General features: G+C 34.4%; 1 protein-coding gene across 1 annotated transcript; it reads right to left on the reverse strand.

The window, feature by feature from the left end:
* Window positions 1-9,821: 9,821 nt before the first annotated feature.
* On the reverse strand, window positions 9,822-11,811 carry LOC131044669 (peroxidase 3-like). Its single transcript, XM_057978040.2, has 4 exons — window positions 11,608-11,811; window positions 11,229-11,420; window positions 10,319-10,484; window positions 9,822-10,225 (listed from the first exon to the last, which is right to left on the reverse strand). Exons 1-4 carry the CDS (start codon window positions 11,809-11,811, stop codon window positions 9,822-9,824), a joined length of 966 nt encoding a protein of 321 aa, XP_057834023.2.
* Between the last annotated feature and the right edge of the window lie 10,270 nt (window positions 11,812-22,081).

Here is a 22,081-nt window from a genome sequence, read left to right on the forward strand (position 1 = left end):
GCCAATGGGATGAAGCAAACCTTGTTGCCCTTGGAGGATACTTTGAAGACTAATGTTTGTACGAATGCTAGAATCTATTTGGTGGATGGAAGGAAATTCCTGGATGGAATGAGACATGAGAATGTGTGTTTTTCCTTATTTCCTAAGAAGACTAAGAACCCAAAGCATGAAGAAGAACAACCAAAAGAGATAAAAGGGTTGCTGACAGAGTATGAAGACATCATTTTAGATAATGTTCCTGATGGATTACCACCTATGAGAAGTAGCAGTCATTGCATGCACCTAATTCCCGAAGCTAGTTTACCTAACAAAGTTGCACATCGGATGACACCGACATCTAGAATGAAAAGTTGAGTAGACAAGTGCAGGAGTTGTTGAAGAAAGGTTTGATTAGAGAAAGTCTGAGTCTTTGTGCAGTACCAACAATATTAGCACCTAAGAAGAATGGAGAATGGAGGATGTGTACCGATTCCAAAGCAATAAACAAGATCATAGTGAAATACCAATTTCCTTTGCCTAGGATGGATGACATAATGGACTGTTTGAATGGAGCCAAATACTTTACAAAGATAGACTTGAAGAGTGGATATCATTAGATCAGGATTAGAGAAGGAGATGAGTGTAAGACAACATTCAAGACAAATGAAGGATTGCATGAATGGATGGTGATGCCTTTTGGGTTAACTAATGCACCGAGTACTTTCATGAGGTTGATGAATGAGGTTTTGAAGAAATTCTTGGGTAAGTTTGTTATTGTATATTTGGAAGACATTCTGATTTTCAGTAAGACAAATGAGGAGCATTTTTTGCATTTGAGACAACTTTTGTAGAGGTTGAGAGAAGAAAAGTTGCTGATAAATCTTAAGAAGTGTACTTTCATGAAGGAAGAATTAGTCTATTTGGGATTTGTGATATCTGAGGATGGTTTGAAGATGGACCCTGAGAAAATAAAAGCAATTGTTGAATGGCCTACACCAAAAAGCATTGGAGAGGTAAGATCATTTCATGGATTGGCTAGTTTGTACCAGAAGTTCATCAGAAATTTTAGTTTAATTTGTAACCCTATGACTGGGACAATGAAAGGAGATATGAAGGAATTCAAATGGACCATCGGAGAAAACAAAGGTTTTGAACTGTTGAAGCAGAGAGTGACTGAGCAGCCTGTGTTGGCTTTACTGGATTTCAACAAATTATTTCAAGTGGATTATGATGCAAGTGAAACAACAATAGGAGTAGTCTTGAGTCAGGAAGGGAGAGCAGTAGCTTATTTCAGTGAGAAATTGAATGGTACCCGGAAGAGATATTCAGTGTATGATCAAGAATTTTGTGCCATAGTTCAAACCTTGAAAAAGTGGAGACATTACCTATTTCCTAAGGAGTTTGTGTTGTATACAGATCATCAAGCTTTGCAGTATTTGAACAGTCAGAGTAAGTTGAATTAGAGACATATGAGATGGGTAGAACTCTTGTAGAGTTACACCTTTTTGTTGAAGCATAGAAGTGGGAAATCTAACAAAGTTGTTGATGCATTGAGTAGGAGAAGGAATTTATTGTCAGAAATAAGAGTGACAGTATTAGGTTTTGAAGATTTGAAGACGTTGTATGATGAAGACCTAGATTTTGTAGAACCTTGGAAAGAATTTAGAGAACCGATGATGGTTGATAGGAGCAAATGGTTGGATTATTTCATTCATGATGGGATGTTATTCAGGGGAATTAGAGACATACGAGATGGGTAGAATTTTTGCAGAGTTACACCTTTGTGTTGAAGCATAGAAGTGGAAAATCTAACAAATTTGTTAGTGCATTGAGTAGAATAAGGAAATTGCTGACAGAGATGAGCATGACAGTATTAGGATTTAAGGAGTTGAAGACCTTGTATGATGATGACCTGGATTTTGCAGAACCTTGGAGAGCATGTAGAGAACCGGTTATAGTAGCTATAAGGAAGTGGTTGGATTACTTCATTTAGGATGGTATGTTATTCAAAGAAGTCCATTTGTACATACCTAAGAGTCCAACTCTGCCAAAATTGGGGAGCACTTCCTGTTTAGTTAGCTCGCTTCTAGAGATGGGTGACACTTCAATAACACAGGAAAACCTCTTTGATTTTCTTGAGCAAGTTAAGAACCCAACCCAAAATTCTATGATGGAGAAAATTGTAAGAAGTGGTTTGGTTGAGGCTGCTGCATTTCCCGTCGTTACGCCATGCCCAGAGCTCGTTTTAGAATGTATGAACCAGTATGATGCAGAGAACAAGTGTGTTAGGGACATTAATGGTGAGGTGTTGTTGAAGATAGACAGGGAGACCATAATGGAAGCTACGGGAATTCATCATAAGGAACCGTATGAAGATTGGACCATTGGCACTTCATACTCCTTCTTTTATGAGAAGAAGAGCACTTACATAAGTGTAATTGCTAGGAACTGGTTATTGAAAAATCAAAAGGGAGGTTCCAGATTACCATGGCCACTCACCAGAGAGCACTTCATAACAGCGGTATGGGACATTGTTGTTCTATTGAATAGATTGAAAAGAAATGCTCATGCCTTCTATTGGGAAGACTGGATGTATTTCTACATCCAAGTCATGTTGAATGGAAGTGCCTACCTGGATTAGGGACAATTTGTTACTGAGAGATTGCATGAGTTTAAACAAATTTGTGGGGATGAGTGGTTTCTATATGTCTTCATACCTATTTTATATGCTTGGTTGCACCCGAGATTGGAATGGCTTACACCTTGAACCCTGGATTGATGGAATAAGGGTATATGAATATTATCCTCACCTACAAGAGTAGAGATATGCAGAAAACATCATGAGATGGAATGACATTTACGTGGGAAGATTAGTTAATGAGTTGAAGGGTAATACAAATAGGAGATTATCGACAGAAGTAATGAAATTTATTAGTATTTATGGTAGTTTCTTTATCCAGTTTGCCTAGTTCACATATATTAGAGTTGGTAGCTTTCAGGGTGAACCTTTTAGGTTACCCAGGTATACTTTGGATAGTTATGTTTTAATTGAAGTTAGTCGACAGCTAGCTTATATTGATAAGAGAAGTGGAGGAAATTCTAGGGTGGTATTTCCAGTAGAGCTTGGATACTATAGCTATAGATAAGTTTCAGATGCCTTGAACCTTGAACTTGAATTCAAGAAGTTCAATTTGTAGTTATATGTTGCTAGACATAAATTTGGGAGCCGAAGGTTTTCTATAGAGAACTTAAATGTTGATGATGGTATTTTCTCATGAACCTAAACTGGAAGATTACTGGGAGAACTATGGTGATGAATTTGAAGTCATAAGAAGATTGTGGTCAAGGTTCACGGTTCAACAAATTGTGACAATGGGTTTTTCCATGAATGTCTCTGATGTGCAAGAAGACGAAGGCGAGGAAGTTGTTGATCCAGTGTTTAATGAGAGGATACAGGGGCAACCTATTCTAGAGATTGATTGGGATAGGAAAGGGGATGACAATATTCAGGCAAGAACCTTCAATGTGATTAGAGGGATAGAAAGATGGGTGAAAGATTGTCGTTTTGGACAACAACCCATATCTGCACCTAAGAGTATAAAAGTTGGTGGAACTTGTGCAAATTCTCGATAATCTCTTTCTCCTTTTGACATTTCTATTGATAGTGCAAGTAATGAGAAAAAGAGGATGAAGAAAACCAAAATTACAAATTTAGGAGAATCTTCTCTGGGTTCCACCCCTACTCATGTCACCAGATCTCGTAGTAGGAAGAGCAATTAGAAACTCCTTACAAGTTCACTTGTAGTAGATTTGGATTCTGAAGAAGAAACTCAAGGAACAATGGATGCTCGAATGCAGGACAAGCTCATTACAAGTGCTGCTGATAAGGGAAAAGAAATGCAAGAACCTGAGGATTCTGTGAACACCATGGTCATTGTCACTACTAACCAGTAATCACCACCACCAAGGGAAATATCTACTATTACCAAATGGTTAACTACTTCACTTACCAAGAAAAGGAATGTAATTCCCATCTCAATCCCCATGGAGGACATGTTCAATAAATATCTAGGAAGAACATCAAAGTCCAAGAGACTTAAGACTGAAGTGATGATTGATGTGCATGACCAAATAGGACATTGGATTGCAGAGGTGGCTAGACACCCAATAGACAAAGATGCAAAGAATATCACTAAGAAGGACTTCGTCATTGAAAATATTGACTTAGGGGTGACCTCTCGAGTTGCGGATGCTAAGCACTTGGAGACTTCCACTAAAAGAATTCTCACCAGAACTTGGAAACATGAAAAGGATGAAAATGAAGAAAATCATAATGCAAATGACCCAATACATCAATGCTATATAGGATCCTAACCCTCAACCTCTTTCTCAAGTTCCTTCGTCGTTTGATCCAAGATCCCAAATGAATGAGAGATTACTTGATCAGGTTCAAAGAAGTCGGATGGTTGCAAATGTCTTTAGTGAATGGCTGGAATCAATTGCCCAGCAAGGAACTAGCTATATTTCCTATCTCGTCAAGGTGTTTGGAAATGCAGAGTCTATAGGTAAGGAGTTGGAAACATAAATAGTTTCTTGGGAAAAAGAGAAAAGCAAGTGGGTGGCTATATTGAAGCAAATGAGGGATACACAGAGGTATGTGGTAATGAATTTCATAGAAGAAAAGTTGATTCATGGTGTTGATGATAATGTACTTTTTGTATGCAAAGAGAATATTGAGTGGAGAAATTCAATTATTGAACAAGGACATGAGGAATCCATTAATCTTTTAAAGGAGTTAAATGAACTAACTAATACTATGAAGAAATACATAAAATGCATAGATCTTCAAATCCTAAAAGAAGATAAGCAGATGCTTGAGGACTCATCTGATATGATTCAAGCTTTCAAAGATTGAGTGCAACAAATCCAAGAAGCAAAATCCTTGACATTAGAGGATTTCTCAGAAATTATAAGAATTGAATCCATGTTAGTGGTTTACTTCGATCATCTTGAGATGCATAAGGGTAAGGTTGTGCAGGTGAGAAAAAAGAAAGAAGTGTGGAAGCAGCGAATTCTACATATCAGTCTTTCACATTATCAGCTTATTCTCAACTTCTCCTCAACTCACTTGGAATGGCAAAATATTCGAAGCAACCCTTCATCGTAGGACAAATAGGTGGAGGCCACGTCATCTGCAGGAGCTTGATTGCATCATTGTTGCTCACGGCTAATGCCACTTTTCCTGTTTAGTTGTTGTTTTTCAATTTTTAAGATAGACTTCTTTAACTCTTGTGAAGAGTTAATCTTTTTACTCTGGTTCAAATGTAGTAAACTATCATAGCATGGAGGCTATATATACTTGATTAAAATCCTTGTCAAAGGTCCGAGAATTTTTTGGTTAAGATAGAACAGAAAGCTTTATCTTCTTTTCTTGCAATACTATGTACTCTGGAAAAGAAAGGCAATTTTGTCTGTGAATGAAGTTGCAGCATTTTCTGTCTCATAAATCTCTGTGTTTATGAATTGATATGTGAATCTCTGTGAGGATTTTTTATCTTTCTTATGCAGTGTATGTGAATGTGTGAAAAGAAAACTTTTGAACTTGTCTATCTTGCCGATCTGAAGAATGAAAGTTTGTGAGCTGTAAGAAGATATATGTACTTTAAAATACTACAGTGTTCATTTTGTGTTGACATATGAATTCTTAAGTGCCTTTAGTGCTTTCTGGTAAAAAGTGTGCATGAGAATTATTGTAATTTAATCTTATTGAAAATCATTCTTGGGCAATTGTTCCCGTATACAGAGGTTAATTGTTTAAGCAGTTATCCAACTATTGGTGTGTTTTTGTATTTTGTTATGGGCATGCAGAAGTCAAAGAATTGGAATGTGTTAAAGGCAAATCTATTAACCAACACATACTAATTTGAAAGTGGTAGCATCTTTAAATTGTTGTATGTGGGAATTTTTTTGTGCATTTCCATTGATTTATTCTTTTGTCAATTTAGATTAATGTTATTGTTTTGAGTAAGTTAATTTACAAACTTTAAGATGTAACCATGAGGTTGAGATCTATGAGTTTCAAATACCTCAAATATTAATAACATGTTTAGTTTGTGGTACACCAAAAACATAAATTGTGCTGACTAATCTTTGCCAAGGAGATGTTTTAGGAGTCAAAAAGGACGATTCTACTGAGATGAATGGCTTCATCTACCATAACAAAATCATAATTACTAGACAACTCTATTTTAAACTTGAGTTGCATTGCTTATGTTATCATTGATGTCAACTTGTCTGGTGTTGTCTTTGATGTTAGTGTGTGTAGTGAAGATGGTGTAGATGGTCTGAAAGTGAGTGTTGAAATATTGCTATTTTGTCTAGAGGCGATGTTAAGTATGTATGAGGTGTTTGTTGAAGGCTGATGTAGTGAAAGTTTCAATATGTGGGAAACAATACTTATATTAAAGAAAGAGTATTTAAATGTCTTCACCAGAAGAATGCCTCTAGTTCTTGATATTCATGAACTATGATTTTGGATATAATATATATGTTTTGGGTATGTGCAAGATCAAAAGGGTCCAAAAAGTGGCCTGAAAAAGAATGCATTTTTCCTTTGCCCAAAAAATTGAAAATTCACTTTGAATTTTTACTTGGGTTGGGGAAAATTTCATGTTGCCATGGTAAAACCCAAGCCTAAATGGATATCTGCTTTGTACACCATTTTAAAAAAATAAAAAATATAATATTAATAATATATAATATATTATATATTATAATATGTATTATGATATATAATCTAATCTATATCATATAATATAATATAATATATTATATATTATAATGAAATATATATTTAAATATATTCTATAATATACCATAATATATAATGTATATTATATATTATGATATATGATATATATAATATGGCATGTATTATAATATATATTAAATATATTATATATCATATCATAATATATATTATAATATTATGGCAATATGTTATATTGACATATAATAAGAATAGTAGAATTTAAAGCAAAAAAAGTGCTAGGTACCAAATGGATATCTATTACCTAAGACAACTATAAAAAAAATAAACCTATGAACCTCATTTTTACTAATTTCAATAATGAAAAAGGAAAAGGAGCAAGGAGAATGAATTGGATATCCTTTGCTATCTGATATCCATTCCAAAAATAACATTTTCTTTGCCAAATTCAACAAAGCTATGTTGAAATCATACCTTCCAAACATTTTGTTTTGTTTGCTTCATTTTTTTTGGTATTTTTTTTTTCAATTGGGTTTTTAATATAAATTCTAGTATGTAGTTGAATTTTTTTTATTTTTTTTTTTCAATTTTCTACTTGAATTAGGTTTACCAATGGATGACAATATGAACCCTATCCCACAAAATCCTCTTGCACCACGAAACCCTCCCCAACAACATCCTCCTTCAATTTAGGACCTTATTAATGATAATTTGACTGAATTGAGAGATATTTCTCAAATTTACCATAGGTACCCTTATTTGTCCCCAATGATAAATGCCTTAGATGCCATTATTTCTAATGTAAAAACCCTCACATCTCAACATGGTGCATTTCTATAGTGATGAGATTCCATGAGGCAACAATATGCTAATGGCTTATCATATGACCAAGTTAAGGATTTGCTAATTTTAAAATTCGAATTAGTCACACTTTTAAAGAATCTTAGAACAGGAATTTTTTTTGATGTCCATATGTTCTACCTCCTCCTATTCCTCCCCCACCTCCTATACAACATCCACACATTGTTGGTGATGGAGCTGTAGAGAGTATCACAACCATACACTCTTCGATGCACAATTTGATCACCTAGTGCTCAGTCAGTTGACCTTGTTAGGTTAGGTGTATCAATTGATGGTGGTGTTCCCTCATCATCTCCACATATTTGTGTGCCACATACTAGTAGTATCTACAAGAACACATGTTTGGTCCCACTTGGAAATCCTACTAAGCCTCCCATTGACACAACTGAGTATGAGGTCCATGACATGTTACATGCAAGAGATGAGATGACAAGGGTGAGAGCATATGTTGGAGAGTCATCGGGTACCAGAGATGAAACAATTGTAAGAAAACTTGTAATTTCATATTACATTAAATTATATTAAAAATTAATATTTATAAGAGATATTAGTGTACTAACATGTATATTTATGTGGGATTTAATAGTTGATGTCTGAGGATGATTTGACATAGGTGCATCAAGGCACAATATCAACCATTTCATTTGGCCTAGAGAGTTACATGGTATTATATTTTGCACATACATGTTTACATATATTTCATTTAAGTTATTCATGAATAAACTATATATTGATTTATATATGTTGATCTCATTTCACTCTTGTAGGAAACTCCTACTGTCGGTGTGGAGCCACATTTCCTAGCCATATAAATTATTTACTTTCCTTTTGAAATACACAACATAAATAATGAAAAAATTCAATAGATTTTATTAAAATAAAATTCAAATCTAGTCACGCTTGTAACTACCAACCCACCCACCTTAGCATTACATTGATTAGCCTAGTCTAATTTTTCATAGTTTTATTGATTGATGGCTATTTTATTTTCCTACAATGGAATTTTTATGCCCCCCAAAAAATAATTTAATATATAATCTATTACACTTTATATGAGCTTAGTTGATGAATGCATGAACTAGTTTAAAGTTAGAAAATTAAGATGTTGGATTAAGTGCATTTGAGAAACAATGAATTAGTCTTGGAAATTTGAGTTTTGATGGCAATCTTATAATGAAAACTTCTTAACACCTTCGTTTCATGTCTTCAATACATAGATTAAAGGAGGCTTGTGAAACTACCAAAATCTATTATTGTGGGTCTAAACAAGGTCCAAAAACACCATTGTATAAATTGTCAAGATCCAAATCCAATTTTAATTCATTATTTATCATTTTTCTCCTTCAAATAGATGTTTTTATAAGGTATGTCATAACATGCTTCTCAAGTAGGTCAAATCTCTAGTCTACTTTAAAACTCCTTATAATCATGATCTTACATGCATAATATAATCTATCATAAGTATCTCCCACATCATAAGTTTAGATGCTCTAGAACGTATTACACACATCTTAAGATAAATAATAGATGGTCAAAAGTGTCATCTTAATTGGAATGTGTCACTTCCCTAATGAAGAAAATTAATAAATAAAACGAAAAAAAACAGTTTGAACATTAGGACATGAAAAGTGCATGACACACTTGAACCATAACTAGGATAGGATGTTAAAGAAACAATAATGATTTTAAGATGAGCAATGATACCACATATTTTTTAAGATGAAAAATGACCCCACATTATTTTTATTTATTAACTGCATATGGGGATAAAATAGGGCATATCAAGTTTTGAATCACATTAAACTTAGATAAATTGACAAATTAATTTATGGCATTTGAAAAAAAAGAATATTAATTTTTTAATTTATTTATATAAAAAACATTTATTTAACCAAATTAAGAAATTAAAAATTCTTAATAACTAGAATTACATAAGTGATTGCACTACACTAGCTTATTTAAAAAGATTATTTACTTTCCTTGTGAAATACACAAGATAAATAATGAAAAACTTCATTACATTTTATTAAAAATAAAATTCAAATCTAGTCACACTTGTAACTACCAATCCACCCAACTTAGCATTACATCGATTAGCCTAGTCTAAATTTTCTTAGTTTTATTGGTTGATGGCTATTTTATTTTCCTGCAATGGAGCTACCATGCCCCCCAAAAAATAATAATATAGAATCTATTACACTTGAATATGAGCTTAGTTGATGAATGCACATTGACGTCTAATTTGTCCTGTTGTTCCAGTGAGAACTTGGATTTCTGACATCTGTTGCATGGAATTCTTGAAGTTTTCAAAGAAGCTATTACCCTTCATCTGCTTCTCAACTTGCTTTTTGGCAATAGAATTTGTGAGTAGGGCAACATCAGACTGGAAGAGGCCTTTCTTTGCTTGAAGATTAGAAAAATAATGACTATCGAAGGTGAGGGAGCTATTGGGATCCATTTCAACAGTAGTTGTAGTGTCTGCCAGACTAGTGCATTTGCTCTTCAAAAATTGGGCATATGTGGGGTCAAGTGAAGGGTCCGTGTCTCCTTTCCCTGTAAAGTTGTAAAGTCTATTGCTAAATAAATTGCAATGACCAACTCCAATTGTATGCCCACCTATTCACAATAGCAATGATAATAATATTATAATATTAGTTGAGGATCAAGCAATAGTTTAATAAATTTAATTTTTTTTTATTTGTTGTGTACCAGAGAGAACAACAAGGTCTTTGGCGCTGAGTCCTTTGCTTGCAAAAGATGCTTGGAGTTGTGAGAAGTTGAAAAATGGTGAGGGAATGTTGCTCAAAGCCTCATTTTGTTGAGATACCACTCCATCCCTACGACCCGTTCTCACACGCCAAAACGGACCACCACTCTGTATATAACTTTAAACTTTAATATTTATACAAGATATCGATTTATAAAAGTAATTACTATCAGCAAGGAAATTCAAGTGAATAATAGATACATAAGTTTATTGTTTGTAAATTTTTGACCTTCAAATAAGTTTCTTAAAAGAACTCAAGATTTTGAATAAAATTCATATCGACACTGGTTATCATGTTAGTATATATGAGTAATGGCTCATCTAGAATCGTATAAAGGGATCTTACTAGAAAAGTTAATGTGAACAATCTAAACAAGTCAAAACTTAAAATGTACTATTTAACTTGCTTGTAAAAAATATATAAAAAACATAATAGCTAACGATGAAATGGATATTTTAATAGAAAAATTCCTTTGAGAACCATTTGTTATTGTTGAGATTCAAGCATATTGGTAAAACGAGATTCTTTGATTAAATATATATTGGTCCAAGAAAAACAGTGCGTGTAGCGTTTGAATAATCAATTCTAAATTTGACCTACATTCCTTAGCACTAGACATTATAGACTAGAGACAAACAGAGAGCTGGATGAAAGGCATTAGAAAACCGCAGGTAACTGACAGATTATCTCAAAAAATTCATTAAATGAAATTCGATCTACATTCCTTAGCACTCGACATTATAGAGTAGAGAAACAGAGAGTTGGATGAAAGCTATTAGAAACTGCAAGATTATCTGAAAAGCGCATTAAATGAAATTGGGTATTTTATGCATATTCCTATATTAGTTTACCCCAGCAACGACAGCATCTCGGGCAGCCAGGGCAAGAATGTCAGCACAGGAAACGAGTCCTGGACACATCTTCTCTATTTCTGCTTTCACATCGTCAATTACGTCAAATCCACGCAGGCTCAGATTTGGAATGGCGGATTTCTCTGCTGTGTTGTTTGCTGTGGAGTTCAGTAGCACTGACCCATCGCAACCCTAATCAAACAGCAATGCAGTCATATATAGCAGCATTAGTTGTTTTCCTTTTGAATTCAATTGGGTATGTTTTTTCTCAACATTTGAATTCAGAAACTATCTTATCAGTACTATATGAATTGCTCAAAACTGAATTAATTAGTCAAATCATGGATATAATACGGAAAAAAAGTAATGCATTACTGACTCGCACAAAACAATCATGGAAATGCATGCGTAGGAGAGCAGCCGCTAGGGTTCGATCCTTGGCTACGTGCCTCTCCACCATTTCCTTAACCTTGTCCTCAGCCGATGGGCAGCTCTTCTTGTAGAACTTATACCTCAAATCTGATCCCTCACACCCAAACATGATTGCCAGAAAAGCAAGCACAACCATCCAAATGCTCGCCATCTCTCTATCTTCTCTATCGTTCTACTGATTCTACACGTTACAAATTCGAATTCGGCCTTCTATTTATACTACTTTTACATTCAAACAACTAATGAGAAGGAATCCCGCGTAACTTGAGAAAGTGGGACCAACCCACTCCCTCTTAGCGATTATGTTATTACATTTGGGCCGGTTCAGTTATGGAGTATCTCTGCTTCTTTTATTGAATCTATTGTTCTTTTCCCAGTTTTCCATTAGTAATGGATACTAAGCCCAAATTATTTTAGTAGTTAACCTGAAACTAGAATATTACCTGCAATCAACCATGTTTTTAAATAATGGTTGACAAAGGAGGTTCTGTCATTTATTCTAAGGGACAACCAGGCGAAGATGACATAGTCTTATTGCCAACCAAAGCTTGAACATGGGTACGTAATATAAAAATGAAACTAGTTGACTTTTGAAGCTGCAAGACAGCTTTGTCCCTGTATAAAACTGTATGGCTGACTTTGCCTGATTTTTTAAAATTGCGATTGAAAATTGTGTAGCCCTTTTCAAACGATTCGAAAGAATATAACCAAACATTCGCAAAAATACAGGTCCAGTTACCTTTTCAGTGATTCTTTCTCAAAGCTAGATGCAATTTTAGAGTATAACGTTGTTTGAGTATGGTATAATTTTCAATTTTTATGATATTTATAGAATATGAATTAATGGAAAGAGATTTTCTCATCTTCTTCAAGAAAGTATATTCAATCACAACAAAGATTATTTTGAAAGAGAAATAAAGGTTGTAAAAAATATGTCCCAATTTTGTACACTCAATTGCTTTTAATGTAAATGTTCCAATTTGGATTTAGAATGTTTGTTGTTGCCGCTGCTCTAGATGAGGTTTCTAGCCAACCTTTGTTGTTGTGTAGCTAGGTCGGATCCCTTCTAGGGCCGACCTAGTGCACAAAATACCAAGTGGCCTGTCGGCCTTGGCATTTGGATATCTCAGTTGTATGAGTCTAATTTGGGGTAGGCCCTATTTGGGCGAACCACTTGTGTGTAACTTGTGATTAAGTTAAATGTAACTTGCAACTAAGGGAGACTCATATGTAACTTGTAATATATAGGTCTGACCCTATCCTTGGCGCCAAAAGTATATGGCCGACTTGAGTTCTATTAGGAGGTATTGATTCATATATATGCAAGGTCATGATTGCATCAATAGATATGAATTCAACAACATGAAGGACATATAGTGTGCTCGGGGGTGACGATAACAACTTATCGTCTATGGTTGGGAAGGAAACAGATTTGATGTTTGCCTGTGGTTAACGAGCACTACCATAAAATCAACAACCTCTACAATTTGAATTATCAAACTTAATTAAAATTTTGTTAAATAATGTACTCAATATATTACAAACAATTGATAATTTAATAATTTTTGTAAACATAAAACTTACGCTCTACATTTTCAAGAATTTGCAATTATACAATAGTGTCTGTATAAAATCGGAATTTATACTACATTTGAATGAATTTGTATTGTAAATTATCATTAATGGTCAAATTACTATTAACGCTATTGTTGTTGTTGTCATTCGTAAATTGTCAAGATGAGAAAAGAATAAGTAAAGCGGTCAAAAGAAAGAGTCATGGGAAAATCTGCAAAAAAATAGGGATGATTTGGTTTTAAAAGAAGACACGAATTCTACAAAAATTATGTTTTTTCACAAATTTAATCAGGTTATACACGTTTTTAAGCAATGTTTTGGTTACCATTAGAGCCAAGGTGTTGGCAGATTGAATTTGTAACATTTAATTACAAGAGGATAACAAGTGCCACGTAGTGGCCAATACTTGCCTTTGTAGTGTGTGTATCACAAGTTGAAAATTTTATAAAGAGAACAAAGATTACAATTATTAGTAAATTGAAGTTGTTAGTGCTTTAGAATAAATATTTGTGATTTTGAAAGGGCCCTAATCCCTTGTATAAAGAGAAAGATTAAGCATAAAGCACAACAAAACACATAACAACAACAACAAACAAAAAAAAGTCACAAAAACACTACAACAAACAATAAATAACCTAAAATCAAGGAGGTTTAAAAAATTATCTAAAGCTCTTTGCTTGATTGTAGTAGTAGGATCCATCTCCCCAATCTTAGCTTCTTGAGACAAGGAGGAGACATAAAATCACAAACACATCCTTAGATATCAACCCCAAAGCATTTTATTTCCTTGAACAATCTAAAGAGGAATTACATTTAATAAGGTCAGATTTTTTGAACTTCTTGAAATGTAGGAATATGCTCATCCTTATGAACTGGAATTTTATCCTTCTTCTTTGAGACAAAGTGTAGTTCATCATTTTTCAAGAATGAATTATGGGCATTACCCAGTACTATATTGCATGTATGAAAAATAATTGGAGAGTCTTGATATTCTATGTGATGCACCCAATTCCCAAATTTTGAGCATTGGGTGATTTGGGTAGGGAGAACCTAATTATTTTTACAAGGACACAAAATATAGAAAATAACAAGCATTTCATAAATTGTGTAATCTTATCAGTAGAACTATATTTCCCAAAAGAATTGGCAATAATCATGAAAATATTTTTATTACAGAATGCCAATGGCAACCCAGGAAAATGAACCCAAATAGAAAACAATAATATTGCCTAAACAAGAATATTTCCTTCCATAGTTTGAAATCAAGAGACCAAATTTTAAGAGTAAGAAAAGTTAAACCAAAAAACCAAGGGCCATAATTAAGAATCCAAGAGTTGTCCTCATGGCGGGAAAAGGAAAAAAGGAACAAACTTTTTAGCATAGTAGATACCTCAATCCCACCACAAAGTTTCCAAACTTGATGGATCCATCTACTAATGCTATCAATTTTGGGTTGATTCCTATAGAATCTTCCAACAAGAGAACTCCTCATCCAAGCCATCAAATCAACAAGAAAAGAATCAATAAAATCAAATTAGATTTGTGCATTCTCCATATCCATAGGAGAGATGTCCCATTCTAAACTTCTAATAGTATAGCATTTGTGCACATCCTTAATGCTAAGAGTGGGAGGAATATCAAGAAGAGAAGAAGCCTTAGCTACCAAACCAACATATCTAATGTTAGGGGTTGGGTTAAGAGAAACAACCACAAGGAAAACAAAACCCACAATATGAGTGGGCTCAAGAACTACAACCAAACAAGAAACACTTTCTAAGAATAAAGAACAAGAAACCAACTTCGCACTCTCTAGAGGAGTAACCTCCTTAGAAGCCTTTCTAGAATAATTTCCCGTCTTGTTAAAAGGAGAAACAACATTCTCAAATTCTACGAAAACCCCTTACATGCTAGATAGGATTAAGTATTTTTGGAGGACCTTTCACTTTATGATCCATCAAGGAAGACAAAAGAACATGAGAAAGGGAAAGGGACCCTTTCACATACCAAAAAACTTATCACTTTCCTTGTCCTCCACCAAAGACACCTCAAACATCCTTTCTTTCTTTTGAATGGACCTCCAAGTGGATATTCATGAGGAGCTCATCCTCATCAAAAGGAGAAAAATACATAGGGAACATAGAAGAAGGAAACTATTTTTCCTCTTCCCACAAAACCCATCCACACCTTCGACCATACTATCAAAACTAGAATAAACCCCATTCACCAACTTAGATGTATTAGAGGAATAAACCACCATGGAAACCTCCACCAAATTTGAATATGCATTGTTGATAGAGGAGACAATGACAAAATTTTCCACAACAAATCCCTTGGAAACCCTTGTACTAGAGTTCTTAACATCCAAGGATCAACTTAAGGTATCTGCATCATCTTCCACAATATACATTGTATATGAGGGTTATTATCCAATAGAATCACTAGAATCAAACATTTTACCATTGGTCGAAGAGTAGGGTTTAACAGGACTCCCTACAACAAAAATGCTCTTGCCAATTGGAGCAAAGGAGCCCATGGAAATGCTAGAGAAAGGGTCTCTAGAATGTAAGCCATCAACACCACCTCTAGGGTCTTCATCGTCCAAACCACCATCACCATCACTCTAGTATAGAATTTGAATGCCTCCATCTCCTGTGCATGCTCCTACCATATTTATTTTAAGGTTAAATGTATACCAATTGAGACTAAATCACGAATGATAGAATAAAAATTTGTTAAAATATTGATGAGTTTATATTAAGTGGGAGTTGATTTGTAGATTGATCACGAATGTAGATTGATTTGGGCAGCTTCCAGAGAATAAAGTTTCAAATGATCAAGTTAACAAGATTACTGGTGCAACATCAGACAAACGATCAATCAGAATCAGTACTATCACTAACACATATATCAGATTCAGTAGGATGGTCATTGGTTACAAGGTAACTCAATCAAACCGACTGAATTTTGTTTCTAGCTCCTGTATTTATGCAACTCATAAAATGATGAGGGAGAATGAGAAGTTAGATCTATTTAATTAGATTTTGGATGAATTATTGGTTAACCTAGGAAATATTAAAGGAGAAAAGAAAGGAACCTTACGGTATGGTAACCTAATTGTCTGTTTAATGCTACTTTTTCATCAATGAGACTCCCAATTTCGGGAAGAGAAAATGGGCTTTCGATATCCCGGTAGGGAAGCAATTAAAACAGTCTATTGCTTCATTGGGTAGTCAACGAGATGATAAAGTATGGGTTTACTTTAAAGCATTTTAAAAGGCTATGAATTCTAGGATGAGGGTTCCTAAGCACATTGTCGAGAAGTACTCAACCGACATATGCTTCATGGTTAAGAAAGATGAAAATTTGATATAAGTTGTAAAACCCCGAAAGATTTGGATTGAGGAAATGGGTTATGAAGTTGATGCACATATCCTTGATGCTTATGCACAAATGCTAATTGAGGCACCTATTGATGAAGCTGTCAAAAACTTTGGCATTGCTAAACATAAGAGGCAAGAGGTTGAAACTGAGTTCAACTGGAAGAAGAGAGAGAAGTAGGAAGGAAAGGCAGGTAAATTTATTGAAAAAAATTTACAGGACATTAAAGCATTGATTGATGTTGTTCTGAAGAAAGACATGAAGAGGAAAGAACCATAAATATTCAATGAGCCTATTGTAGTAGAGTCTGCATCTAATGATGACACACCCCTGGCATTCAAGAGGGTAATAAGGAAGAAAGATGAAGAAACTAAGGTAGACGCTAAGAAGCAACCGGTTAGGAAAGTTACTATCAAGGTACCAGCACAGAAGAAAGAACCAAAAGAAACACCTTCAGCCCCATCCGGTACTGGAAGAAGGAAGAAGAAGGATGACATTGATCTTGCAATTGAATCTGGTAATATTCCACCAAAGACTTGTGCAGAGTTAGTTGATGAAATTACTAAAGATGGTATGTTAAAGAATATACAGTTTTATTATGAACATTTATATAATGATGAACAAAGAGAACTTGAGGAAGCAATTTTCTTATATTTGGATATTTATAAGAAAGCCCTGCTAGAAATTGAAGACCAAATACTGGCATAGTTATATGATATGTTAGATGCTAGAAGACTATCAACAATGCAAGAGGACAAGCATATAAAGATTCAAGAGTTGTTATCTATTTGTGTTTCTATTGCTCTAGAGGAGATGGATAAGACAATTGAAGTTGCAGATAGGAAAATCTTTAACAACAAGCATAGAATAATCAATCTTATGTTAGGAAGGGTCAATGAGATAATCAAGGAGACCCACAAGGAATGGGTTAAGTTATTTTAAAAGAACCGTGATTTCTTATACTTCATCGAAGCCTAAAACTAATACTACAGACATCCCGATTGAAGGGAAGGGAAAAGGTATTGTAGGTACTTCATCTACAATTTTGAAGAATATTAAGATAGTGGATATAGAGCCCCCGACATACTCTAATGTACAACATACAAATGTAGAGATACCGACAGATTCGGAGAATGTACAGGTTACAAATGTTGAGGATAATAGTCCTCTGGATCAGAATGTATAGGTTGAGGATAAAGTTCCTAGGGAGGATCCGACAGTTACTGAAACTGCACAAGTGGCGAAGCCACTGGTACAAGTGAGTAAGGAGAAGAATGAGGAATCCGATAGGGAACCGATAGTGAGTCCATCATTGTTGTCAATTGACACCTCGCAAGTTGAACAAAAAAGAATAACTGAGATGAGTTCTACTGAGCTCATGATGATGGATGCACAGAAAATGATGAAGGATCTATGGATAAAGGTGTTATTGATCAATCTATCACTATTTTGCATAGACTTGTCCCAGAGTGTAAATTTGGCAATGAAGCGAGCCCATCCGACAAGCTTAAGATAATCATTGAAAACATTTCAAAGGATTTAATGTACTTGTAGTAGATATCAAACCGACAAGCACTGGAGAGATTCACACAAGCAAAGAGAGCTACATTTGATCAAATGATTGAGTCTGAAAGGAACAAAATCAATGCTAAGTTAAAATTGATAGATAATTATTTAAGGCAGTGTACAAATATCTATAGAGTAAGTTGTAACACACGTATTCTCACAACTGAGTCAGATAAAAAGATTAAGGACATTCAGGAGGAGATTATAGGTATAGCCAATTCTTTTGATGGATTAAATTCATTGACTACATCCATTGATGGTCAGATTTTGGTTTTGGAAGCCCAAGTTTTTTCTCTTGAGAGGGAAAAAGAAAAAATCATAAGAAGAGCCAGAAGTCTTAGATGTTTGGTGAGTCCCCGGTTGGATTCATTAAGTGTACATAAGAAGGAGTGTATAGATATGCTTGGTAAGCCCACATTGGTAGAGTTAAATGAGAAAGAGTCATTTGTCCATATACTAAATGGACTTGTATCTATTTCCGACACTTTCAAATTTGGTTGGGATACTTATCTAGAGATTTTAGAGAAGGCCTATCTGAAACTTTTCAACTATATTCAGCTCAAGTAAGCTATTTTTGAAATATTCATTGTACAATATTTTTCATTGTTTGTCCCGGTTTTTGGTATTCTTTTTGGAATTTTTGATGGCATTGCTGTCAAAGGGGGACATATGTTGATGTGAAAAAGAAAAAGAGGGAGTTGTATACATTAGGGGGAGTATAGGTGGAAAATATTCAGGATATTTAGCTCAAGGGGAGCAGGCTGAGGATGGAACCGACAGTTGAAAACTATGGTCATTTTTCACATGAGTGTTGCCATCAATGCCAAAGGGGGAGATTGTTGGAAATTGACACTCAATTGGTTGGTTTCGATATGTTGTCATTGATGGAAACATGGAAACTTGTCTCGACTTCATATTTTAGTTCAGTTGTGCACCGACAGATACATCACATACACTTCACTGGCACCGACACATCACATACACTTCACCAGCACCGAGAAATGCTACTGATAATTAAATTGAATTTTAATAGGTCTTCTAAAGGTAACCCAGGTCAAGCGGATGGGCGTGGGGTCATCAGAGATCCAAGTGGCAAGTTCATGGTGGCCTACATGGATAACCTAGGCATTCAAACTTCTATTGTGGAAGTGATGGCAACTTCTTTTGTCATTTCCATTCCCAAGGAAAGGGGCCACCAAAATATCATCATTGAATGTGATTCAAAATTTATGTCATCATGATGCTATAAGGAAAGGTGAAACCTGGTTGGTGTGTGGTGGACCTTATCATTAAGTGCCAAGGTGCCATAGCCACCTTAGGCCACGTAAGTCTTCAACACACCTTTAAAGAAGGTAATAGGTCTACAGACGTGCTACAAAATATTGGACCATTTTCTAAGGGGCTCAGAATTTGGACAACTTAGCACAAGTTACCTAAAGATATTCATTCCATGATACTTGAAGACATTAATCCCAATGAAAACTAAAGATTTTAATATCGCCTTAAAAATTCCTTCATTATCTTGCCCACGTTGTACTTTAATCATTTATTGATATGGACTTGCCCTATTAAATCTAGTGAAAGCTACGGTTTCTTCAATATCACCTTTTTCTATGATTTTCTCATAGCTGGGTTTAGCAACCCTTTTTAGGTCCATTTTATTAGCTCTATTGTGGAAACCATGGGATGCGGAAGAAGTCAAAGTGGGTGGGGTGCAATTCATGATGTCTATGGAAACCTAAGGGTAATTACAAGGAGGATTTCAAGAGGTTCCTGAAGTTGAGGGAGAAAGCTGCTTGTGTATAGAGTTATTTCAATAGAAATTACTTAACTAGAATCTAGAAAGAGGCCGCACTGCTTCTCATGAAGTTCATCACTACAACTAAATGTAGAAAAAAAAGAAAATTAACAAAATTGGAAACCCTCCTAGAAGCATATTCTAGAGCTTCAAGATAGGCAACAAATGATAAAGACTAAAGGGTTTGAAGGACAACCAAAAATTTAGCTAAGAAGCTTGAAAGGTGGGAAAGAATGGACAAGGAATTGGAGGGGCTCTATGATAAGATGGACCAAAAGGAGCACAAGAAGGAGACAATGAAGGGAATTGAGGTTCTACAGGACAACTAGGTGTCCTTAAAAAGGAAAATGGAGGAAGTGATTGCTCAAAACAGTGAAATATCCAAGAATAATTATGCATCTCTATAGGCTATTCAAGAAGAAACCAACATGAGGCAGGCAAGAAAGAAGCATAATTTAGATTCCTCCCTTGCTACTGGTTTAGAGTTGTCAGTGGCTAAGGTGAAAGATACCCCAAAGTTTCCCACTATTTCTTCTGATAAAGGTTCAAACAAAAGGCTCTCCTTCTCTGACAAAGTGAGAGTGATTAGCTAACATTGGAAAATTGAGAACTCCCACACTAGATATGACATTGGTTCATGTCTTCGCTGGGGACGTGTCTATTGGTTTTTTGTTTTGTTTATTTGTTTAGTCTAGTCTAGTCTTTGGGTTTTGTGGTGTCTGACTCTAGGTGTCTATTGGGTTTTGTTCTTTTTTGGTAGTTTCTACTCTATTTTTGGCGTCTTACTCCTTGTGAGTCCCTAGGTTTCTTCATAGTAGTGGCTATGTAATGGTTCGAGCCACTTTTGGTTTAATCGAATTCAAACTATAAACTCATCAAGGTACAAATCAACTCCCACTTAATATAAACTCATCAATTGATACTTTTAACAAATTTTTATTCTATCATTCATAATTTAGTCTCAATTTCTATGTATTTAACCTTAAAATAAATATGGCAGGAGCATGCATAGGAGATGAAGGCATTCAAATTCTATGCTAGAGTGATGGTGATGGTGGTTTGGATAATGAAGACCCTAGAGGTGGTGTTGAAGACTTGCATTCTGCAGGCACTTTCTCCAGCATTTCCATGGGCTCCTTTGCTGCAATTGGCAAGAGCATTTCTAATTAAGTTTGAGAATTCAAATTGTAGAGGTTGGCTAGAAACCTCATCTAGAGCAGCCGCAACAACAAACATTTTGAATCCAAATTGAGACATTTACATTAAAAGCAATCGAGTGCACAAAATTACACTCTGATAATTATGTATGGGAATTGTATTTATAAAATGGTTGAATAGATGTCAGTTGAAATGATGAAAATAATTTATGTACACAAATTATTTACGCTCATTTGAAATTGTAAAATGTCACTGAACATAATAAACATATTTTTTACAACCTTTGTTTCTGAAATAAAAACTAGCTTACATATATTTGATTTTAATCACATATATGTATAATACACCAAGAGATATCTTCTTGAGGTGCCTATTAGAGTTCGGGGTACATGGTAAAAATAGGCACCTCGAGAAGGATATCTCTCGGCGTATTATATATATGTGATTAAAATCAAATATATGTAAGCTAGTAGCAGTCACGACACAACATGGGAAACAATAAAAAAATTCAAAATAGAACCATATAATATAATATTATTAATGTTTGTTGCAATAATATGTAATATTATTATTGCAATTATTATTATTATTTTCCATTTCTTTGTGGAATAATATTATAAAATATTATTATTATTATTTTATATTGTTTTGATTATTATGATATTATTTTATAATTTATTGAAAATAATATTCATAATATAAATTTGAAATATTTTAAATGTATTATATTATTATTTTAAATTATTGTTAGTTATAATATTATTTTTATAGTTTTATTAGTAATATTATATTAATATAGTGCTATACGATAAGTATAATACTATTATATTCTTATTTTGAAACTGTAATATTGTTTTATAGTTATTAAGTGTATAATATCAGGGTCAGGGTTTAAAACTTGGTTAGAGATAGGGTTACGATTATAGTTAGGGGTGGGACTATGGTT

Source organism: Cryptomeria japonica, chromosome 2, assembly GCF_030272615.1.
Source record: "Cryptomeria japonica chromosome 2, Sugi_1.0, whole genome shotgun sequence".
Lineage (NCBI taxonomy): Eukaryota > Viridiplantae > Streptophyta > Pinopsida > Cupressales > Cupressaceae > Cryptomeria > Cryptomeria japonica.

What these genes read in the sequence shown, in the direction of transcription:
- LOC131044669 (XM_057978040.2), bottom strand. Translation starts at nt 11,811, where the DNA reads ATGGCGAGCATTTGGATGGTTGTGCTTGCTTTTCTGGCAATCATGTTT. An exon ending in TCCATGATTGTTTTGTGCGA is followed by an intron (nt 11,421 to 11,607) that starts GTCAGTAATGCA and finishes CTGTTTGATTAG; the next exon opens with GGTTGCGATGGGTCAGTGCT. An exon ending in AGACCTTGTTGTTCTCTCTG is followed by an intron (nt 10,226 to 10,318) that starts GTACACAACAAA and finishes TATTGTGAATAG; the next exon opens with GTGGGCATACAATTGGAGTT.